Source organism: Chanodichthys erythropterus, chromosome 18, assembly GCF_024489055.1.
Source record: "Chanodichthys erythropterus isolate Z2021 chromosome 18, ASM2448905v1, whole genome shotgun sequence".
NCBI classification, from domain to species: domain Eukaryota; kingdom Metazoa; phylum Chordata; class Actinopteri; order Cypriniformes; family Xenocyprididae; genus Chanodichthys; species Chanodichthys erythropterus.
Genome location: NC_090238.1, coordinates 5,988,396 through 6,013,363, shown reverse-complemented (window position 1 = coordinate 6,013,363; position 24,968 = coordinate 5,988,396). Strand labels below are relative to the sequence as shown.

The window sequence follows — 24,968 nt, the reverse complement described above, 5'->3', positions numbered from 1 at the left end:
CGTTTTTCATTTACATTTATTTTACAGTGTTGTTGTATTGCAATAGTAATACAGTATATTATTGCCTTAGGTAATAATAATAATAATAATAATAAACAAAAACTATTAGGCTATTATTATTACTACTTTATTCAACTTGTTTGGCATCCTAAAAACAGTGTGGATGTACAGTAATGTGGACTGAGACACTATCACAACTAAAAAGAAGTTTGAGTCTGCTTTAAAGTCCAAGTACAAGTCAAGTCAAAGACTTTTTAATCTGTTCAAATTGTTCACTGAAAAGAGGTTGCATGGAGTTCTTAATTTTGAACTCTCAAAATGCACCAGATTGGTGCATTTAACTTTAAAATGTACAAAATTTTCTTCCAGGTGCATTCCCCCGTAACCCCTAGACGGACTGATGTTCACCCCCAGAGTCTCACAAAATCCAGTGGGAAACACTGTGAAAATATCTGCAGATGTGTAACGTCAAGAGCTCAATGTAAAGCAGCAGGATTGCTGAAGTTTTAGACTTCAGGCACAGTTTTAGTGACATTAACAAGTTAGTAATGATGCCAGCAATGACGAGCTTCACAGGAATGTCACAATGTCCCGAGTGGTTCATTCTTCCTCTTACGACATGCTGATGGGTGAAGCTTCTGGCAGGTTTCAACACACTATTAAAGATCCAGGGTCTGAGTGCAGATGGTCTGCATAATTCCTTAAGATACAAATGTCTCTATTAGCATATGCATTAATGATGCTTGAGACTTAATTATGATTAGCATTATTATTCATGTTCATAAGGTTCTCCACACGCAGTAGTGATGGTACATTTTAAAGCTAGATCATAAGTCCTTTTGAACGGAACTTCACAGTCATGCAACTAGGGAAAAACTCCAATCAGAGGACTAAAACAGCTTGAAGAATTTTGTTTTAAAGTTATAGATAAATCAATGTTGGTATCTCTTTTTCAACAACACAGTGTCGGTCCATTTCTGCTATGCTGAAGTTTGTGGTTACTTACCACTGTGCTGAAAGTAGTTTGTCAGTGGCTACATGGCATTGATAGGGTCAGCGTAATATTTCACTTGTTCATTAAATGCTAAAATTAGATTTTAGAGTTGTCAAAAGTACCAACTTCGGTACCTATTGGTACTGAAATTTTAAAAATGTGATGCTTTGAGCGGATCTGTAAACACTTCTTATTGGCCATTGTGTTGAAGCGATTATCAGATATGTCTTTGATTGGCTAAAATTATCAAAGCACAGCAGTGTTTAAAAGCAGTTTCGGAAGTGTTTGAATTTAAAAGCGCTTGGTGAAGAGCTTCATTGATGACTATTTACAACATTTTTACAGCGTTGATCATTGAAGCCAATCACAGACATATCCGATGAGCCAAATGCATAAAAAGCTTTCAGTTTTTAGTTAAAATCAGTGTCGGCCCCTCAATTTTATTGAGTAATCAACTTAAAAAAATTGTGTTTATGCTACAAATGATTAAGTTCACAAGTTGTCATAACTCAAAAAGATTGATGCAAACTGTTGTGTTTTTTTAGGGCAAAATATTTGTTTTTAGTGTATGAGATATATATTTAAATAAGGGATGTGCAACAGTGATCGAGTACTCAAGTACTCGACCGTAGCAGCGATGATCGATCATGTAAACGATGATCGATTTTTTTTTCCCCCTGATTGGTTAGCAGCACTTTAGTTCTGATTTTTTAGCTTGCCACAGCATGCGTCAAAAGACATGAGAGAGAATGGCCTCAAAGTCATGTAGTGATGTCTGGCTTCACTTTGACAAGATAGATGAAAATACAGTTCAGTGCAAGCTGTGCAGTGCCAAGCTTTTATCTTGCGCTGAAAATATCCTTATTAAATTCTATTCATAATTAATTAAGCAATAGTCATCAGTGATTTTTATACGGTAAAATATCATTTTGATTGTTCAGAAAGTGCAAATTGAATCCAAAATATTGCTGAAATATTAGAATAAATAAAAAAAAATACAATAGTGACAGTAGCCTAATGTAGATGTAGCCAAATAGATTGTGAATTTGTTGTGCTTGCTTTTCGTTGGCTGTGTTTTTAAAGCACAATTGGATACTTCGCAAACTTTTTGCAGATGAAAGTTGTAATAGCTACATCTGATTAATCTAATACAGGATGCGTTCAACATTTATTAACATGCTGAATGCGCTACATATCCGTGTTTAGTTTCATGCTCAACTGCAATGCCCGATATCGGAGTTATTTGAGACAATCATATTGCTTTTAGATGTTTCTTTTAAAAATAACTGAATAAATAACAACACTTTTGTTATAATAATGCAGCAGAGCTTTTTTCGTCATATTTGTTCAACGGCATAATCTAATTCATATGGCTTCGAAAATGCGCAGGCGATTAATGAAATCACTTAATAATGTAGATGAAAATATAGCACAAATCTGCCATAAACATAGCATTATAATGAGAACTTTATAGAAATCTATAGTAAATTCTGTCCTGGCCCGTGTTTCATAGCACTGTCATGAAAGCGCATCACGGCGGGAGCTATCTCACTCTCGCTATAGCGCCTAAATTAAAGTTCACTGGCATTTGCATCCTTTTGTGCAAGATACCAGTTGTAATGTTACCTCAATGTTATGTATCCAAGTTATCTGATTAATATCATATGAGGTGTCATAGAACGGGCTTCAGTTTATTGGCATAAAGTCACTCTTCATCTCAGGCAGCTATTCCTCTTAGATGCTTCTTTATTAATAACATTGCTGCATCATAATCATAATCCAACAGTGTTCATGTTTTCATAGACAAGTTTTCACGTCATATTTTTTTATTTTTAACATTCATTTTCATAACAATCTTCAGATATTTTCATTATTTCCATGACGGCCACGCCACACCCCCCCCGAGTACTCGATTACTTTTTTGAAACCTATCAATGATCGAAATGAAAAATTGCCAAAAATGCCCATCCCTAATTTAAAGTCATCATTAAATGACAATTAACCCTTTCTATTTTCTAAATGCATGGATGAATCGCTTACGATACCATCAATAACATGACTCTTTGATTTTTTTCAATATTTTTAATCAAAATGTCATAACTGGATCTTCCAGTGAAACGCCGGTCTTCTCTCTGTTGACGTAAGCTGGACTTCTCCAGTCATTTAGTCCACAAAAACCCCTTCACTTTCTAAAAATCGACTGCAAGCTCACATTCAGATCTGCCTCCATCCAATCAATCAATAGTCAGTTTCACTTGCAGAAGATGGTAGAAAACGCTACTTCCGTTTTATCGCAACTTTAAATAACTTCCGACTTACGTCAAACACACTGAATTAAATTACTTTTGTTCTCAAAAGTTGATGCAAGAGATCGCAAAAAGCGTGCTGGTTCTGAAAGAGATTCGAGGATCCCTGGCCAAACACCAGCTCCATTTTGGTGAAAAAGGGGTATGGCTAGATTCCCAGATAACATTTCATGAATGTGCTGTCATTGAATGTGATGTCAGCACTAAAGTCAGAGAACTGGACACCTACCAGGCCAAAGTCCATGTGCAAAAACAGCAGTAATATCTCAGTGCAACTCACGGCTCACATCACAGCCATTCATCCTGCGCCGTGACCTCTCTTTACACGTGCCTATAAAACAGAGAATGTGAAACGGAGCAGACGCGGCCCTGATAAATTACGAGAATGGAAGGAAGTACGGTCTACTTCGAAATCTTTATAACGGAGTAAACTATTTGTATAGTCACATTTTAATGGGCTTACACATGCAAAACTGTACAACCTTGAGCACAATCCTATCAAAACATTGTCCAAATGAACCATACTGGTCAGAGTACAGAGTTTTGGATGCGATAATGATTAACCGCTGAGCAACGCAGGACAGCTGGAACCAAAGGTAGCTGAGTAAACAGATAAGGGCAGCCTCTCGATTTGTATCTTGGCAAAGCCTAGCCTCTATAAGGAAATGAGAAATGACTTCACCCACAAGAAAACCCATCATAAGTGTGTAGTTTGACAGCAACTCCCATTCTGATGACTCATCAACTGGATGCACTCGTTTCCTGATGTCATCAAACTTCTGAGAAAAGCCAAACCCTCATACCAGTCTAGGTGAACATGTAACCTGTTCGTTTTCAATGGAAATCCAACAATGTTTGGTTGGCATTTCTGTAGATTTCTCTATAAATTATATAGAAGAATTCTGATGTGTCAATATGTCACTGACTAAGCCTTGTGTAATTATCAGATCAGAAAGTGCCTTGATATTCTACAAGCAGACGAGGGCATTGCTAAAACCAGAGCTTTACACTAAAGCCTACTGTAACTGTACCATATTTGATACGTGAAATTCGAAGGCCTCTAAATTATCAACGTGATTAAAAATGTTCTGAAAACCCCCTCGCACACAATCTACTACAGTCCTTCTGTCATCCGATTGATTGTTTAGGCTTTTTTAGCAAAAGGTCTTTTAGTATAATTGTAAAAACGTCCCCCTTCAGCTTGTAGTTCATGTGTCTTTTTGTTGTTAAATCTGTGTAAGGTCCCTATTGGAATTGCGCAGTTTCTTATTCTTATTCTTCCGCTTCTGGCAAATTAATCGCATTTTTGAGGGCCTAAACGCTCAAAAACTCATGAAGCTTTCTTTGCACATGCATCAGAAGTGGTGAAAATTGACGTATGTTATGGGTTTCAGAATTAGGTGTGGGAAAATGGCTCGATAGCGCCACCTACAAAATTTCAATGAAGTGCCCCTCGCGCTCTGTTTTACATACAAGTATGAAATTCGGTACACACATGTAACAGCCCAATACCTACAAAAAAGTGGAGCAAAATCTGAAAACCAACAGCAAGTGAGATATTTTGAATTTTCTCTGCAAAATTTTGAGATTTTTGCAATTTCCACACGTTGTACTTTAACAAACTCCTCCTAGAGCTTTAATCAGATCAAGGTCATATTTGGTCAGTCTAATCTAAAGGCCTTTGTTACATTAAATTGTGAAGATCTAGAGCTTTCACTGAAGGGCGTGTCCGTGGCGGCCTGCCAAAGTTCGATGTTTCACCATGAACAGGATGTTTTTGTAACTCAGGCATACAATGTCATATCTGCCCCATACTTCACGTTTTATTAGAGTCCTAGCCTGAAGACATCTACATGGCAATATTCAATTACAGTCATAGCGCCACCTATAGGCAAGAGGAAATGTCATGTTTTAGACTGTGATTAACTCCTCCTATGAAATTCGGTACACACAGGTAACAGCCCAATACCTACAAAAAGTGGAGGAAAATTTGAAAACCGACAGGAAGTGAGATATTTGGAATTTTCTCTGCAAAATTTATGCAATTTCCACACGGTGTACTTTAACGAACTCCTCCTAGAGCTTTAATCAGATCAATGTCATATTTGGTCAGTCTAATCTAAAGGCCTTAGTGATGTTAAATTGTGAAGATCTAGAGTTTTTGATGAAGGGCGTGTCCGTGGCGGCCTGACAAATTCGATGTTTCACCATGAAACAGGATGTTTTTGTAACTCAGGCATACAATCGTATCTGCCCCAAACTTCACGTTTTATTAGAGTCCTGGCCTGAAGACATCTACATGGCAATATTCAATTACAGTCATAGTGCCACCTATAGGAAAGAGGAAATGTCATGTTTTAGACTGTGATTAACTCCTCCTATGAAATTCGGTACACACATGTAACAGCCCAATACCTACAAAAAAGTGGAGAAAAATCTGAAAACCAACAGGAATCGAGATATTCCGAATTTTCTCTGCAAAATTTGTGCAATTTTTGCCATTTCCACACGTTGTACTTTAACGAACTTCTCCTAGAGATTTAACCAGATCAACAATATATGTTGTCAGTCTAATCTTAAGACCACAGCCATGATAAATATCAAAGATCTTGAGTTTTTGTTGAAGGGCGTGTCTGTGGCGGCCTGATAAAATCTGATGTTTCTCCATGAACGATGAAGCTGTTGTAACTCAGGCATACAGTGTCCAATCTGCCCCAAACTTCACATGTGTGATAAGAGTCCTGGTCTAAAGCCATCTATATGCTAATATTTAGTTAGTCATAGTGCCACCTGTGTGGCACTTCGAAATGACTTTGCCATAATTCTCTGGTATTTACTTGCCTACATGCATTTCACCCACTGTTCACTGTTTTCCTAAGTCCAAAGGGTGGCGGTGAGCACAGGTGCGAGGGCCCTTTCATCGCAGGCTTTTGAGGAAGGTTTATTTGTTCAACTCACAATCATCAATGTATTGCATTGTTTTAAAACTACAGAGCTTTGATCATAAAACTAAGCATTTAAATATCATCTTACTAAGACATATTATTGGCAGATATAGAGTGATAGCTAATATTTATATGCATTTTATGTTAGTATCTGCTATGCAGTTATAAAGATCTCATTGATTTACATTACAAGCATCAGAATTTCATCTTACATTTAGGCCATATAAATATCAGCTTCTGCACAAATTGCATATTTTTGCTCAGTTTTGGGCCTCTGGATAAACAGAGATGTTTTTTCCTCCATATTCTCACTATATCATACTATATGAGCCATACAAGTCTGATCAATCAAATATGATACTCAAATATTTTATATATATTTTCAAATATATTTCAAAAGGATCAAACTGTTCCACTTTTCTGATATGTTTCATATGTCATAGTCAAGTTGACAGACCCATTATGTCATTTTGTATTATATGTGACTCATACTTATTAATTGTTATGTGACCTAGGATATAATCATTACTGGCCAGTCACTCTTACACCAAACCATCATTCTGCAGGGTGACAGCTACAAACAAAGGTTGTTTTGAGTCACTAGAAGTAACAGCAGACTGATGATTAAAAAGTGATAAAAAGACGTCAAGTTCCTGACTTATGTCAAACTATGTCGAATAACTCCAGCATTAACATGACCAGTACTAATCATGTCCAACCAGTGAAGGAATTACAGTCATGAATTACAGTTTAGTACAGGTCAATAGCCTAATAATAACTCCTAACATAAGATATTCCTCTACTCTGGTGTTCATAATAACGGAGTACATGACAGGGGATCACGGTAATGGTGTATTTAGTGTTTAAGTGTTGTGAATCATTGGCAGGTGAGCTGCTAACCGGCTAGCTGAGCTAGCAACTCTTCAGCACACAGCCCAAACCCATAACCCGGTTAACCCAAAGCCAAACCCTCGACACGAAACACACAAGGCAGTCAGCGCATTGTTTTTACACAGAAACAATCAGTTTGAGTCATTTTATCTCGCTAGTGGTTTGTTAGCAGCTGACTTAGCCGGATGCTACCTTATGAACTCAAAGACAAACAGTCAGTTAGCTCGTTAGCTGGCTAACAACAACATCATCAACCGTTATTACAACCATTAGTATTATTATTATAAAACCCGATCATCAGCGTCTCAGTTCAGATGAATAGGTAAAGGTGAATCGACTCACCTGTTCAGCGGCGGGTCAGATGAACTGCTCCTATCCACAGATGTATGTGAACCCGATCAGAGGGATTTAGAGATTTACACGACCAGTGAAATAAAATATTATATTCCCCAAATTATGGATCGTTCCTACTGTATGTCTTCACCTGCCTATCTGTCTGCCTCTCTCTCTCTCTCTCGACCCTGACTGACTGTTCGCCGGGTTCAGGCAGCCGTCAGCCGCCGATCTGTGCTGGGCGGGGTCTCAGTCTGACACGAGCGCTCATTAATTATTCACAACATAAACAATCAGCCTGGGAGGAGCATTCATGACACCACTGAAGTATATATATATATATATATATATATATATATATATATATATATATATATATATATATATATATATACACACAGAGAGAGAGAGAGAGAGAGAGAGAGAGAGAGAGAGAGAGAGAGAATGGCAGAAAGTTAAATTAAAATTAAATTAAATCGAAATCACCATCTCTTTCTCTATACACACGCATACAAAACAAACAACAACCCCACCAATACTGTATATTTACAATACCCTGTTTCTGCTATAATTATGATAAAGTTGCTTGTTTTCAAACTTTTTTGTTCATATTTTGAATTAATATGGTTAATTAATTTAATATATTAGATTAATTTACCATTTATTTTGCTATTTCAGAAGTTATGTGTGTGTGTGTGTGTGTGTGTGTGTGTGTGTGTGTGTGTGTGTGTGTGTGTGTGTGTGTTTGTGTGTGTGTATATATATATGTACACACACACACACACAACTAACACACTATCAAACATATAATATTGTCTCACTCTATATACGATACTTCATAATATGCTTTCCAATATATATATATATATAGAGAGAGAGAGAGAGAGAGAGAGAGAGAGAGAGACTGACTGACTGATAGGGATAAATTGCAAAAAGTGGATAAATTAAATCGAAATCACCATCTGATTGAATTAATTCATATAGTTAATTAATTTAATATATTAGATTAATTTACTATTTATTTTGCTATTTCAAGAGTTATGTTCTGTATTCCAGAACCCAATGCTTTTCAATAACTGAGGAAAAATAAAATATGATTTTGGTTTACATCTAGTGTCTTTTTTAGCATTTTAATTTAAATTAGACTTATATTATTTTAATATATTAATATTACTTGTCTTTTTTCACAACTATCACTTCTTTCGGTTTTAAAACTGTTTACTTATTTTGAAACATTCATTGTATTTTGGTATGGTCTATAGCTAACATGTTGGCTAACATTATAAATCTATATTTTTTCTGTTTTTCCCTCCACTCTATTATAATATTATATTCTGAACTCAAGCACAACACAACAATATACAGGAGTTCAGGCAGATAGTTTATACTTTGGTATCCTGGTATAGAAAATGAGTAGCTGCATTCAAATCAAGTCATCTGGACTTTCAAGTAGAGTCTAGTGAAAACAATAATGCAAAGTTTTCCAAAATCCATTACAATGATTGGACAAAGCTCTTAAAAAAAATGTGGCAACATAACCCAACCAACCCGACAGCAGGCATAGCTGTGAGTGAGGAATGGGATTCACCGGAGCTCCCGGAGGAATGTGTGGAATGCTCGACAGAGTTGTCAAGCCTGTTGTGCCGTCTAGGCCCGGTTATCTCACTTCACTCACCTGTCTCTCACCCGAGGCCCTGATTGTGTGTTCTGAGGTCATTCACTGCCTTGAATCTTTCATGAAAAGACGAGGTAGAAGGAACACAATGCTAATTTGTCCATGACATCTTGCAAGTGTGCACATACATTCAGTTACATAAAAATGAGCTGCTGGTGAGGCACATTTGATCCATATGGGTCACATGCCCTTAGTGTTGACCTTTAAATACCAAACCAACAACAACCAAGAGTCACTGACTGGAATAACTGTTGGGAAGGTTACCGTTTGTTTACTGGACTATAAGTAGCATAGATATACTAATACAAAGAGAGAATGAAACATTTTTTTGACAGTGATGTTGTTAAGTTTTTGGTATTTTAGAAAAAAAATTCCTTTCACATATTTGTGAACATGCTAGCTGCTAGGCCTGTTTACCTTGAAATAGAACAGGTTTGTACAACTATTAAAGATTATTCATATTTTAAAAATGTTTCCTGTCTGTTTTTTTAGAATGGTTTCCTAAAGTGTTTGTCATTTATTCTATAAATGTCTGAACACGAAAGTTGAATCTGTTTATTTAACGCCTGTTTTGACTTTGAGACGAAGTGAAATGCGTATCTGTGATGATGGCCTGACACCTTGTGGCAGCTTAGTGAACCGCAGACTACCCTGTAAGTTCAGAAAGTGTACCATGGTAGCCTATGATGCCTATCACTTGGTCGCATACTTAGCCTATATCTTTTAACTATATTACGAAAATACGTTCACTACTGCCTTCTTAACAGTAGTAGTATTTTTAGTATTTTAGTATTAAATAAATAGGCCTAAGCTGCAGTTTGTCAACAGAACATGCTGCTGTTGAAAACATACTTTTGTTAATCTATTTAGCGCCAGGCAAGTAAAATGGGAAGCATATTAGAATAGTTGAATTATTTCAGCAGCCCCTCACTCACTGCAGATCACACGAGATCCAAGGGGCGGAGACAGGTAGGTTTAGGGATATGTAAAGTGGGAGGAGTTGGATATAGACCCCGCCCATTCCGATCTCACATCGTAATATAATCAAAGTGAAGCAAATGTATGCATTCATTTTAGTTCTGTTTAGAGAAGTCGTTTTGAGTGTTTCATAAATTTTGGTCCTAGCAAAAGGTTTATTTTAAATGCCAGTATTGCTGTTAATCTTACAGTATGTCCAGGAGTTTTTCAATCATAGTTTAATACACTACATTGCCAAAAGTTTTGGGACGCCTGCCTTTACATGCACATGAACTTTAATGACATCCCATTCTTTATCCGTTGGGTTCAATATAGAGTTAGCACACCTTTTGCAGCTATAACAGCCTCAACTCTTCTGGGAAGGCTTTCCATAAGGTTTAGGAGTGTGTTAATGGGAATTTTTGACCATTCTTCTAGAAGTGCATTTGTGAGGTCAGGCACTGATGTTGGCGAGAAGGCCTGGCTCACAGTCTCCGCTCTAATTCATTCCAAAAGTGTTCTGTCGGGTTGAGTTCAGGACTCAAGTCAAGTTCCTCCACACCAAACTCACTCATCCATGTCTTTATGGTTCTTGCTTTGTGCACTAGTGCACAGTCATGTTGGAACAGGAACATCCCCAAACTGTTCCCACAAAGTTGGGAGCATGAAATTGTCCAAACTGTCTTGGTATGCTGAAGCATTAAGAGTTCCTTTCACTGGCACTAAGGGGTCAATCCCAATTCCTGAAAAGCAACCCCACACCATAATCCCCCTCCACCAAACTTTACACTTGGCACAATGCAGTCAGGCAAGTACTCCTGGCAACCGCCAAACCCAGACTCATCCATCGGATTGCCAGACAGAAAAGCGTGATTCGTCACTCCAGAGAACACGTCTCCACTGCTCTAGAGTCCAGTGACGGTGTGCTTTACACCACTGCATCCGATGCTTTGCATTGCACATGGTGATGTAAGGCTTGGATGCAGCTGCTCGGCCATGGAAACCCATTCCATGAAGCTCTCTACACACTGTTCTTGAGCTAATCTGAAGGCCACACAAAATTTGGAGGTCTGTAGATATTGACTGCAGAAAGTTGACAACTTCAGCATGCGCTGACCCCGCTCGGTGATTTTACGTGGCCTACCACTTCATGGCTGAGTTGCTGTTGTTCCCAATTGCTTCCACTTTGTTATGATACCACTAACAGTTGAGCGTGGAATATTTAGTAGTGAGGAAATTTCATGAATGGACTTATTGCACAGGTGGAACCTATCACAGTACCACACTTGAATTCACTGAGCTCCTGAGAGCGACCCATTCTTTCACAAATGTTTGTAGAAGCAGTCTGAATGCCTAGCTGCTCGATTTTATGCACCTGTGGCCATGGAAGTGATTGGAACACCTGAATTCAATGATTTAGAGGGGTGTCCCAATACTTTTGGCGATATAGTGTAACAAATATGACAAATATTTTTAATTAGAAAATGTAAATTCTGCTCATGTGCTCTTTTATCTAAGAGCAAAAAGGAAAGCCATGTGATCTTGAGGAAATAGACACATATTATGTGAAATAACACAACAATAAATTATGTTATCAAACAAGATGTAATAAATTCAGCAGGTTCAGATTAAGTTCCAGTTTCATTTAACCACGTGGCAAATTCAGGGCGCTTATTTAGGGAGGTCAAAGGTCTCGATCCCCCATAATTTTCAACAAATATTCTGAGCACTACATGTAAATCTTGTGTAATACTACTATATCTGTATGTATAACTTCAGTAAACTGCTTGACTGTTGACATCCATGTACTACTTTTGTTACATTTTAATTACATATTGTATATTTGACAAAATGAGGTTTCATTTTAAATGTCTATCTCTGTGTTATGCTTATGTCAATATGCAATAACAGTGTTGTGTATGTGTGTTGTTTTGTATGTGTGTGTGATTATTTCTACTGTAGCATACAAAGACAGACTCAAGATTTTTTTTTTTTTTTTTTTTTTGGATTGTTTGTTTTTTGGTGGTAGTCTTTATTTTTCAAACAACATAACTGCTTTCTAGCACATGTTCAAAATGAAAAATGCTTCAAGTAAATACAAAGTGTCAAAAGGCAAACAAATGCGACAGAGGAAAAACAGTCTTTGGGCTTTAGATGTTAGCAAATGCCTTTTCATTGTGCTGATGTACAGTACCATGCAGAATAATAGCTCATTAAAAGCGCGTTACACCTCATTTGAGTTGACATCTCGATGCTTGTTTGATATAACATTTGGTTATTTCATTGTAATGTTAGCCTTGGGTTTAGTGTATCTTTCTGGAGCCATTTCTGTCTTTATTTTTCCAACATCTTCAACGCGGGTCTAGTAAGCCAGCGCGGTACTGCTAATCTTTGACTGTTGTTTAGGATAAACCTCTCCGAGTCTTAAAGCCTTTCTGTCACTGAACGAGTTTCCATGGTATATGCAGATTCATCTCAAGGCATTGCACTTCATCCCAAACTAATACTGAACAAATCAACCGGATAACCTTCCACAGTGATAAGGGAAAAGAAAAACAATTCAGACCTTCATGAGTACAGCTATTGAAGCCTATGCTGCAAAAAACACAGTCTTTGTGAGAATGAGGGAATATACAGGTCATGGGTCTGAAAGGTAGTAAAAGGCATTTATATACATATCTATTTTCTCGCGTTTGAGACCTTAACAAAACATTCAGAAAAATAAGCCAAGATGTCACCACGCACTCCTGTCAAATGACAAAAAACCATGCTGTGTGAACTTCATGGCCATGTCTGAAAGAGTGACTGTATCTGAGAAAACCAGAACACTGGACAGTGAAAGCTCTGAGCGCAGCCATTCAGGCTTGGATTTGGCAGGCAAAATGTTGCTTTTCCCTCTCCAGCTATTCCACAATGAATATATGAGGTCAGATGTTTTGGACATGGTCATGTTGGATTCGTTTGAGAGCAGCACCTTCAACTAAAACAGTGTGCAAACGTTTTCCTCTGGCTCCTACAGCACCTCGAGCTCAGCAACCTCACTAAACTCCTCCCCTCTCCCCGCCTTCCCTGTGAGCTCTCCAAGTCAGGTGACCAGCTGCGGCTCCCAGGATTGGCTGGCCACCTGGGGGCGGCACTGTGTGATGACTGGTGGGCCTGAAGGGGGCTGGCTATCCAGACACAAGCCGCTGATCATATGCTGCAATGCCGGCCCTCGGGGCTTCCATTTCTAGAGAAGAAAGTTTGTTGTTATTATACTGAACCAGTAACACATACAAACACATGCCACAGACGACACCTTCCACAAATTAAGTACAGAACACACTCTTAAAAATAAAAGTTCATTATTGGCATCAATGGTTCCATGAAGAACCTTTAACATCCATGGAATCTTTCCATTCCACAAAAGCTTCTTTAGATTATTAAAATGTTCTTCACACTAACGGGGAAAAAAATGGTTCTTTTAAGAACTGGTAAGCATGAGGAAGTTCAACTGACCAAAACGTTGCTCATTAAAATATGTGACCCGTGCTGGCAAAATGAGTCAGAATGCGCACAGGCTAATTTTGAGCGACAGGCAAAAGTGAAAAATTTTTGTTGAATTTGAGGTTTTCACAAAAAGGTGTTCATTAAGACCTTGTGTAGTGACCCCAATGCTCCAAATAGCAATTAAACATATAAAAGTATCAACTGTTGTGGAAAAACATATGTTTATGTGGTAATGTATAATAATAATATGGCTGTCTGTTTCATTAATGTTATTCAGACAATTGTGGAATCATGGAAAAAATGTTACATATATTTATATATATTCACTGCTCAAAAAAATGAAAGGAACACTTTTTAATCATATGATAGCATCAGTTAAACTCCTGGGATATTGATCTGATCGGTTCAGTTCAGTTCAGGGGGTTGTTGATCAGTTTCAGCAGCTTTGGTGTTAATGAAATTAACAACAGGTGCACTAGATGGGCAACAATGAGACAGGAATGGTTTTACAGGTGGAGGCCACTGACATTTTTCCCTGCTCATCTTTTCTGACTGTTTTTACTAGTTCTGCCTTTGGCTACGGTCAGTGTCACTACAGGTAGCATCAGGTGATACCTGGACCCTACAGAGGTTGCACAGGCAGTCCAACTCCTCCAGGATGGCACATCAATAAGTGCCATCGCCAGAAGGTTTGCTGTGTCTCCCAGCACAGTCTCGAGCGCATGGAGGATATTCCAGGAGACAGGCAGTTACTCCAGGAGAGCTGGACAGGGCTGTAGAAGGGCCTTAACCCATCAGCAGGACCGGTATCTGCTCCTTTGTGCAAGGAGGAACAGGATGAGCACTGCCAGAGCCCTACAAAATGACCTCCAGCAGGCCACTGGTGTGAATGTCTCTGACCAAACAATCAGAAACAGACTTCATGAGGGTGGCCTGAGGGCCCAACGTCCTCTAGTGTGCCCTGTGCTCACTGCCCGGCACCGTGGAGCTCGATTGGCATTTACCAATGAACACCAGAATGGACAGGTCCGCCACTGGCACCCTGTGCTTTTCACAGATGAGAGCAGGTTCACCCTGAGCACATGTGACAGACATGAAATGGTCTGGAGAAGCCGTGGAGAACATTAGGGACGCACAGACCTCTACAGGCTAGACAATGGCACCCTGACTGCCATTAGGTATCGGGATGAAATCCTTGGATCCATTGTCAGACCCTACACTGGTACAGAGGGTCCTGGGTTCCTTCTGGTGCACAACAAAGGATGAAGGAATTGATACCATTGAATGGCCTCCACACTCACCTGACCTAAATCCAATAAAACACCTCTGAGACATTATGTTTCGGTCCATCTGATGCCGCCAGGTTGCACCTCAGACTGTCCAGGAGCTCACTGATGCCCTGGGGCCGGTTGCACCAACTGTGCGCAAATTACAATGTAGACTAGTTTTCACGTAAATGGGCACTAAGTTACAACTTACGCACTACTAAATATATTTGTATTGCACCATTAAACTTAGTTGAAGCGTAACTCTACGTATACACTAAATATTTACGGAAGCCTCCTATTAGGAGTAACGATTGAAATAAAATAGTAGACTAACTGAACTGCATCAATAAGCTCTTGTTTTACCTGACAGACTTCATTCCTTACACATATATGATGCTGCTGATATTTACACGCTCTTACATTTTAAGAAAGAGAACATTGTGTGAAAAAATACTTTGTTAGCCACTCGTCAATACGAACCCGTTAAGCGCGCCGCGATGTGTGCATCGGTCCTATCACTCCGTGTTGTGCATGTCAAATAAAATCAGTCAGAATCAATCTTTTTTTTGTATGAGTATTTGTTTATTGATCCTTATTAATTTCGTTTCAAATACATTTTGATACAATGTTATTTACATATAAAAACGTTTATGATTAAGTAATAGGCTATTATATTTAATGGAAACTTATTTTTACTGTTAGCTACGTGAGGCAAAATAAGTCAGAATGAAGGATAAGCTAAAATTCACATAATTTCAACAACTTCTGCTCCTGTATTTGAAGGATCACTGAGGATAAACGTCATATAATGCGACTACGCATTACTTTACGGAGACCTTACGAGCTATTAGCTACGTTCTGCCTTAAAAACAAATGGTGCAACCGAATAAAGTTCAGATTTAGTTACAAACTAGCTAGTAGTTACTAAGCAACTAGTGAGGACTTTACGTTCCAATTTAAGAAAGAATTTACGAACGGCTGGTGCAACCCTACCCTGGTCCAGATCTGGGAGGAAATACCCCAGGACACCATCCGTCGTCTCATTAAGAGCATGCCCCGACATTGTCAGCCATGTATACAAGCACGTGGGGGCCATACAAACTACTGAGTACCATTTTGAGTTGCTGCAATGAAATTTCAGCAAGATGGACTAGCCTGCTGCATCAGTTTTTCACTTTGATTTTCGGGGTGTCTTTAAATTCAGTCCTCTGTAGGTTGATAATTTTCATTTCCATCAAACAATGTGGCATCCTTTCATTCCTTACACATTATCCAGACTATATCAGTATAGATGTCCAGCATGATAATTTTCCCCATTGAGATATGATGTGTTTTTAAAGTGTTCCTTTAATTTTTTTGAGCAGTATGGTTTTGACTTAGTTTGTGCCAAATTTGGTAGGTATTACCAGGATTTTAAGGTATGGTTGCTAGGTGATTTTGTTTTGAAATTTTTTCTCAAAATTGACTTTATCGACTTCAAACAGGTGTAGCTCAGTGATTTTTTGCCTGATTCCAACAAATCATAAATCATTTTGAACGTCTAAGAATAATTTTTTTCTTCTTGTTCATGAAATAATCAGTGAAAGGAGATTTCTTCAGAAATGGTTGACTGTTACCTCAGAAGGTCAAACTAATTTTTGCAACTCTGCTACCAAAATTTGTGACATGTCTGAATAGAGTTTAAAACCCTAATTTGTGTGATTTTTAAACGTTGGACAAACATCAAAGTGAACTACTTTGGGACCATATTTTGGTTTGCTCCAAAGCTTTGAGCATTATGTGGATTTTTAGGATATAACCTGGAAAACCTACCATATTTATCAAAAAGCACATGAAAATGCAAAATAACTATATTTCTTTCAGAAATTAAGTCTGTAGTCAGGCCACATGACATAAATTTAGCAGTTTGAAATTATTCTCCTTGTGTAATATTTCACATATTATTTTCATATAATACTACGTGGTATACTGTATATTATATGCAGAAATGTTACAGTCTGAACTGTGACAAAAAATACAGGAAATAGCATGACTGTGAAATATCACATTTAACTAAACACAGAGAAACACAATATGAAACATATTTCTAACAATGCTGCAAAGCAACCTTACAATGAAATGAAAGCAGCAAAATGTTTTAGCCAAGGGCATGTCACATTACGTGTCACTGGTTTAGAGTGAGGTCAGAGTTTGAATTCAGAAGGCATACTGTAATATCCTGTGTGTGTATGTGTTTGCTAGCAGCATGGCAGGTTTCATTCAGGAGAGCAATGATCTTAGTGCAGAGTAGCTCTGTTCCAAACCCTAGTGATCCAGCTTTCTGACTACTGCCTATATAGGCTGCATCCTCGCTGAAATTAACTTTATGGGCCCTATTTTAACGATCTAAGCACATGGTCTGAAGCGCATGGCACAGGTGGCGTTAGGTTAGGGCGTGTCCGAATCCACTTTTGCTAGTTTAACGACGAAAAACATGGTTGGTGTGCCAGGCGCATGGTCCAAAAGGGTTGTCCCTATTCTCTTAATGAATCATGGGTGTGTTTTGGGCGTAACATGCAATAAACCAATCAGAGTGTCATCTCCCATTCCCCTTAAAATTCAGTTGTGCTCGTGCCATGGCGAATTTGCTACAAACCCGATTCCAAAAAAGTTGGGACACTGTACAAATTGTGAATAAAAACAGAATGCAATGATGTGGAAGTTTCAAATTTCAATATTTTATTCAGAATACAACATAGATGACATATCAAATGTTTAAACTGAGAAAATGTACCATTTTAAGGGAATAATAAGTTGATTTTAAATTTCATGGCATCAACACATCTCAAAAAAGTTGGGACAAGGCCATGTTTATCACTGTGTGGCATCCCCCCTTCTTTTTATAACAGTCTGCAAACATCTGGGGACTGAGGAGACAAGTTGCTCAAGTTTAGGAATAGGAATGTTGTCCCATTCTTGTCTAATACAGGCTTCTAGTTGCTCAACTGTCTTAAGTCTTCTTTGTTGCATCTTCCTCTTTATGATGTGCCAAATGTTTTCTATGGTTTTCTTGTTCTAGAACTTGGATATACCTTTCAGCATTGATGGTGCCTTTCCAGATGTGTAATCTGCCCATGTCACTCGCACTCATGCAACCCCATACCATCAGAGATGCAGGCTTCTGAACTGAACGCTGATAACAACTTGGGTTGTCCTTGTCCTCTTTAGTCCGGATGACATGGTGTCCCAGTTTTCCAAAAAGAACTTCACATTTTTATTCGTCTGACCACAGAACAGTTTTCCATTTTGCCACAGTCCATTTTAAATGAGCCTTGGCACAGAGAAAACGCCTGCGCTTCTGGATCATGTTTAGATATGGCTTCTTTTTTGACCTATAGAGTTTTAGCCGGCAACGGCGAACGGCACGGTGGATTGTGTTCACTGGAAGTATTCCTGAGCCCATGTTGTGATTTCCATTACAGTAGCATTCCTGTATGTGATGCAGTGCCGTCTAAGGGCCTGAAGATCACAGGGCTTCCAGTATGGTTTTCCGGCCTTGACCCTTATGCACAGAGATTATTCCAGATTCTCTGAATCTTTGGATGAAATTATGCATGTAGATGATGATAACTTCAAACTCTTTGCAATTTTTCTCTGAGAAAAAACTCTTCTGATATTGCTCCACTATTTTTTTGCCACAGCATTGGGGGAATTGGTGATCCTCTGCCCATCTTGAATTCTGAGAGACACTGCCACTCTGAGAGGCTCTTTTTATACTCAATCATGTTGCCAATTGACCTAATAAGTTGCAAATTGGTCCTCCAGCTGTTCCTTATATGTACATTTAACTTTTCCGGCCTCTTATTGCTACCTGTCCCAACTTTTTTGGAATGTGTAGCTCTCATGAAATCCAAAATGCACCAATATTTAGCATGACATTTCAAAATGTCTCACTTTCAACATTTGATATGTTATCTATATTCTATTGTGAATAAAATATAAGTTTATGAGATTTGTAAATTATTGCATTACTTTTTTATTCACAATTTGTACAGTGTCCCAACTTTTTTGGAATCGGGTTTGTATTTACCTGGAGGAATATAGACACCCTCAACCTAAAGAGTCGGTTTAAATACATGTGTGTATTACCACGATTGGTCAAATAATTAGACAATTTCATTCATCATTACTGTAAATAGGTAATTCTGATACATGCAATGAATATCCATTATGACTTAGGCATTTTGCTGCTGCACGTCCCTGTGGGTATAATAAGCAGATGGGTGAGAGTGCATTTGCTATTTAAACAATGTGGGCGCTGGACATGAAAATGATAACTGCGTCTGGCTGAAACTAGCAAAAAACACTTTGCCGTCGCATTGCACCGGCTGCATGATAGGGTCCTATAGCTGATTGTAGACTCTCTACATATTCAGCCACTTCAAGCCACATAAACAATTGTCCTCACTACTGTGAGTCAGTGTTACTTTGGAATCATTGATATACTACTGATATTGATATATATTGATAGTGATTTAGTTAATAATATCCCTGCTTTACTCAGTACACATGAGACTATGGCATTAGCAACATTGTGTATAATCCTTTTTGTATTACATTAAAGAGGACATATTATGCCTTTTTACAAAGTCTTGATTTTGTTTTAGGCTCAACTAGAATAGCTTTTCATGCTTGAATTTTCAAAAAACACCTTATTTTTTCACACATTTGACAATGTTGCAGCTCCTCTCTTCCTAGTCTGTCAGTAACGCCCTGAGGTGCACTTTCCAAAAGCATCTTTAGCCAAATATGGTCGCACGTTCTGTTGTTAGCATTTCCCAAAACCATAGTTCCTATCAACAGTCGCAAACTTAAAGTACTCAGCGTAAATGAGTACACCCCCTTTGAAAAGTAACATTTTAATCTCATTTTAATCTCAATTTCCAAAATGTTGACAAGACTAAGTTTAATATACTGTAACATCTGTTTAACTTAGAACATGAAAGTAAGGTTAATAATATAACTTAGATTACACATTTTTCAGTTTTACTCAAATTAGGGTGATGCAAAAATGAGTACACCTCACAACAAAAACTACTACATCTAGTACTTTGTATGGCCTCCATGATTTGTAATGACAGCACCAAGTCTTCTAGGCATAGAATGAACAAGTTTTGCAACATCTATCTTTTTCCATTCTTCAAGAATGAGCTCTTTTAGAGACTGGATGCTGGATGGAGAGTGATGCTCAACTTGTCTCTTCAGAATTCCCCATAGGTGTTCGATTGGGTTCAGATCAGGAGCCACTGAATCACTTTCACCCTGTTCTTCTTCAGAAATCCAACAGTGGCCTTAGATGTGTGTTTAGGATCATTGTCATGTTGGAAAAGTGCATGACGACCAAGGGCACAGAATGATGGTAGCATCTTCTCTTTCAGTATAGAGCAGAACATGTGTGAATTCATGATGCCATCAATGAAATGCAGCTCCAGACACCAGCAGCACTCATGCAGCCCCACATAAGGACACTGACACCATCATGTTTCACTGTAGGCACCATGCTTTTTTCTTTGTATTCCTCACCTTTGCGACGCCATACAGTTTTGAAGCCATCAGTTCCAAAAACATTTATCTTGGTCTCATCACTCCAGAGTATAGAGTCCCAGTAGTCTTTATCTTTGTCAGCATGGACCACCTGGACGTCTCTGTGAGATGGTTGCAGTTCCATCTTTTTTCATTTTTCATCCCACTTTTGCTACAGTATTCTGACTGATAAGTAAATCTTTGCCAATCTTCTTGTAGCCTTCACCTTTCTGGTGTAAAGAAATTATTTTCTTGTGACATTTCTCTTCCATGTGGTGCCATTGCTGACAGCATGAAATGGGGTTTTAACATCCTTTTATAGTCAGCTGTCTGCTGGACACCTGTGTAATGAATAATTAGACTCACCTGTGGTTGAATTCTTGTTAAATTAGACATTTGTAGTCTAAAATTTAGCTTTGCTCCAGAGACTTTCAGTGGGGTGTACTCATTTTTGCATCACCCTAATTTGAGAAAAAACTGAACATTTTGTTCTCTAAGTTATATTATTAACTTTACTTTCATGTTATAAGTTGAACAGATGTTACATAAAACTTGGTCTTGTCAACATTTTGGAAATTGTTTTTGTGTTCATTGAGATATTGTGACAAAAACCAACCAATCAGCTATGGCCTTTCTGTAGCAAAACATCAAATTCTCAGCCGAACAGCTGATCATAGCTGTACAGGGTGGTTTTTATATTGTATCTCCATAAATATTTCTAGTAGTAAAGGCAAAGAGTACAGCAGCAAATCTTCTCTATATGGAATTTGATCTGTTTGTGAGGGATGTTCTGACTTCAGGAGACATCACATATGAGCCGAGCATGAATGAGTGGACAGGAGCGGAGGTCAGGCTGATGAAAGATGGAAAAGAAAAAAGATAAAAGCCAAACCAGCTAAGCCAGCTAAGCTTTTAGTGGAACCATATGCCGTGGGCTTATGGGAAGTTATTTGCTTGTGGCTCTAAGCCTGTCTGTTGTGTTTCAGATTGACGGCAGAAGATTTATATACAAAGAGCAAAAGAAAAAATGCAGCTATTTTGACTCAGAGAATGAGAGAGGAAGATACTATGACAAAGATGAATAGTGCTGAACATTCAACCTGAAATGGCAACAGAAAATCACTTAAATTTACATAACTTCCAGAGAGAACACGAGTGCTGTCGGAATAGAGCATAATAGTCATGAAAAACACGCAGACATCAAACATACATGCGATTCATTCTCAGAGGGTCATCAAAACTCTAACTGCCCATTTGTCAGTTACACATACACCCACCTGTCTGGACTCTTTGGCATTGCAGGGCTCCAGTCTGACCTTCGACCCTGCAGTGAAGGCTGTGATGGCCAAACACTGGTCATGCTGACGGATCTGTGGTTCAATCAGGGTCCACTTCTAAAAAAGAGACAGACAAATGATTGAGTAATGCAGGTAAAGTGTACATATTATAAAATGGAAAATAATGTGAACATGGAGCATGTGGCAATTACAATGCACATTATGCACATATCAATGAGGCAATTATGTAAGAAATGAAACAGGTCTGTTGACATTCTAACAAAGAAAACAAAGATCTTGGGAATCAGAATTAAATCAGGATATCAGTGCCAATGCCTAACCTTAGTTTTGTCACTTCACACTCTTACTTGCTGGAAAAACACTTAAAATTGTTACAGGAAGACCATTTTGAAAACTAAAAAATGACATGCTACTGATGTGGTTTAGTTACTGAAAATGTTTAGTAAATGCTACTTTTACACACTGTTAAAGCTTCACCTGTGAGGCAGGAATGCTCGGTGTGGTCTTACACTCAGCCAAACCCAGACTGTCTGTGCCGTGACTTTCCAGACACAATCCATCCTGTTTCAGAAGACTGTACACCACTTCCTGCTCTGGGATTCTGACAAACACAAGCAATAGAGACAAAATATACTCAGAATAGAGATCTGAGAGAGTTAAATGGCATTTCACTCCAAATACAATGAGCCCATCAGAGCCCAGACACAGTCCAGTGAACGCGACTCACTTGAGTTCAGGGTACACATTCTCAAGATACCAGCGGAAAGAGTTACAGTTCAACTTCCGTCTTAGTGCAAGCCGATCTGCAATACTGTGTAGAGAGACAGAAGCGGGTTAAAGGAATAGTCATCTAACTCACCCTCATGTTGCTCCAGAAAGTTGTGAAAAAGAAGTACACTTAAGCATACTTTTAAAAAGAGTAATTATTAGGGAAATAATATACTTAAAGGGTTAGTTCACCCAAAAATGAAAATTATCCCATGATTTATTCAGTCTTGTCTCTGTGAATACAGTAATAAACGATGGTAACTTTAACCACATTTAACAGTACATTAGCAATTATTATTGCTCCATCTGCCATTTTTCGCTATTGTCCTTGCTTGCTTACCTAGTCTGATGATTCAGCTGTGCACATCCAGACATCCTGCCCTTGTCTAATGTTTTAACATGAGCTGGCATATGCAAATATTGGGGCGTACATATTAATGATCCCGACTGTTACGTAACAGTATTGATTCAGTGATGTTAAATAAAATTTTTCACTTGAATAAAACCAGTTAATTAAGATGTTACCATCTGTGTTACACAGAGGAAAGAAATTGATATAGGTTTGGCTGACTGACATGAGAGTGAGTAAGCAATGTAACTATTACTTTAGAATCAGAGGTAAATATAATAATGACAATCTCATAAAAAGACCTTTCACCAGGTCACCATAACAAGATCTATATAAAAACACAGTGTATAAACGTTATCAGAAATGTCTGACCTCCCAAAGGCCTTGCCTTGCGCAGAAGGTCTTGCAGCATAGTAATACTGTTTATATTCATCCATCCAGACCTCAGCAGCTCTCCGCGTGTTCCTACAACACACACAGAAAATGTAATGGCACTCCATTCATACACTTCATTGTAAAGCATATGATTACAGCTTATAAAGGCCAATTTACTTGATGTAGGTGAGTGCATTGCCCTCTGGGAACTCATAGGGATGGCGTTTCCTGAAGACGTGGCCCACGCGACTGCAGGGCAGGATCTCAAGACTGCCACCACACATCCACACTCTGAATGAGAGCTCTATAACATCAGAAAAAGAAATGGAAGATTATGGAAATAGAAATAATTAAATTTATGCAAGAATGAAACATCAAAAATATGGTTGTAAGTATTTTGAAATAGGAAAAACAATGCAATAGAGTGATCAAAAGCAATACAGGCTTCCCTTAAAATCTACAAACAACAGTACATTTTGTCATTTCTGTAGCATCGCACACACAGTGAAATCTCATTTCTGTCATGACAACTCCAGGAGTGTTTGACATGGTAATGGGCATGACAGTGTTGATATATTTAGTCTTGGCAGAATAGATCTGCTACACTGTATGGCACTTGCTACTACTTATACATACACAACACACTGCTGTGAGCAAGTAAGAAATGCTGCTGCTGCACAATATAGCATACATTAATAACCCAAAGCAGATCTATGCAGGTGGAGCTGGGGAAGGTGGAGGGTTTCTGAAAGCGCGCTGCAACAGCTACAGCAAATACTGACCAAGTATTTGAAGGCTGAGCAGCAAGCTCATTGGCTACTGATACAGCAGGAATTAATCAGCTGTGCCCTATAGAGAATGATGTGATTGTAAGCAGACTGAGTATCAGCCTACGCCATCTAGAGTTTCATGACAGAACTCTGTATTTGTCCAAAATTCCTCTCCTTATAACTGTATATTAAACACGGTATGGAATATGACAGCATATATAATTTTTGTATTCCTATTTGCTCCAATAGCAAAAGACAAACTCCATGATAATGTTTCCACGACTTTCCAAAAGTGGGAGAAATATAGAGAGATTGATTACATTAGCCAGAAGGGAGAATTTTGAATAATTCCATAGACATGATGTACAAACTGTATATTCTATGCCCTAAACCTAAAATGCATGTCACCAGCTTCTTTGTTTTCAGGAAGCTGTTTGTTTGTGTTTGTGTGGAAAGTCTTGTGCGTTCATTAGGAGTTAGAAGAAAATAGGCAGGAGATAAGTTTGTCTACCATCCATAAATGGAAAAAAATTAAGATGTGTGTTGCCATGTCCTCGTCATCTGAAAATTAGGGATGATGCTCACAATGCGAAACAAGAAACACTGCAATATAATGCAAAGGCAACTACAAGACAATGCAAAGGAGTGATCTGTGTTCGAAATGTCACGACGTGTAGAAGGCGCACTAGATTGCACAGCTTGTGTCTCATGTTTGCCGAGACAGCAAACGAATTATGTGTTTTCATGCAGTGATCTCATCATTCTTTTACATGGGACATTTTTCTGCCTGTATCTAGATCCGAAAAAATAAAATAGTTATATATACTGCTACACTTCTAGCCATCTTCCATATCGTGGTATAACTTATCTGGTTGATTTATTGGCTGCATTTAATTCTGTGTACAGTAATTATATGGTGAAACAGGCATCTGGCTTGGAGTAGTTTTAGATGTTTGATTATTTTAATGGGATATTCAGCCTGTCACCC

General features: G+C 38.3%; 2 protein-coding genes across 5 annotated transcripts in view; both read right to left on the bottom strand.

The window, feature by feature from the left end:
* numb (NUMB endocytic adaptor protein) overlaps positions 1 to 7,681 on the bottom strand; it is a 73,345-nt gene extending 65,664 nt beyond the window's left edge. For 2 of the 4 annotated variants that reach the window (XM_067367745.1, XM_067367749.1), the window contains exon 1: positions 7,479 to 7,681. The gene's annotated coding sequence lies outside the window, so the exon portion shown is untranslated. The remainder of the gene's footprint in view (positions 1 to 7,478) is intronic. The other 2 variants (XM_067367751.1, XM_067367753.1) reach the window with 2 other exon arrangements.
* A 4,436-nt stretch (positions 7,682 to 12,117) lies between these two features.
* Positions 12,118 to 24,968, bottom strand: part of galnt16 (UDP-N-acetyl-alpha-D-galactosamine:polypeptide N-acetylgalactosaminyltransferase 16) — a 77,420-nt gene continuing 64,569 nt past the window's right edge. The window contains exons 10-15 of the mRNA XM_067367351.1: positions 23,388 to 23,514; positions 23,208 to 23,300; positions 22,446 to 22,529; positions 22,196 to 22,319; positions 21,698 to 21,814; positions 12,118 to 13,330 (exon numbers count right to left, since the gene is read on the bottom strand). Coding sequence (XP_067223452.1) covers positions 13,187 to 13,330; positions 21,698 to 21,814; positions 22,196 to 22,319; positions 22,446 to 22,529; positions 23,208 to 23,300; positions 23,388 to 23,514 — 689 coding nt within the window. The 3' untranslated portion in view covers positions 12,118 to 13,186. The remainder of the gene's footprint in view (positions 13,331 to 21,697; positions 21,815 to 22,195; positions 22,320 to 22,445; positions 22,530 to 23,207; positions 23,301 to 23,387; positions 23,515 to 24,968) is intronic.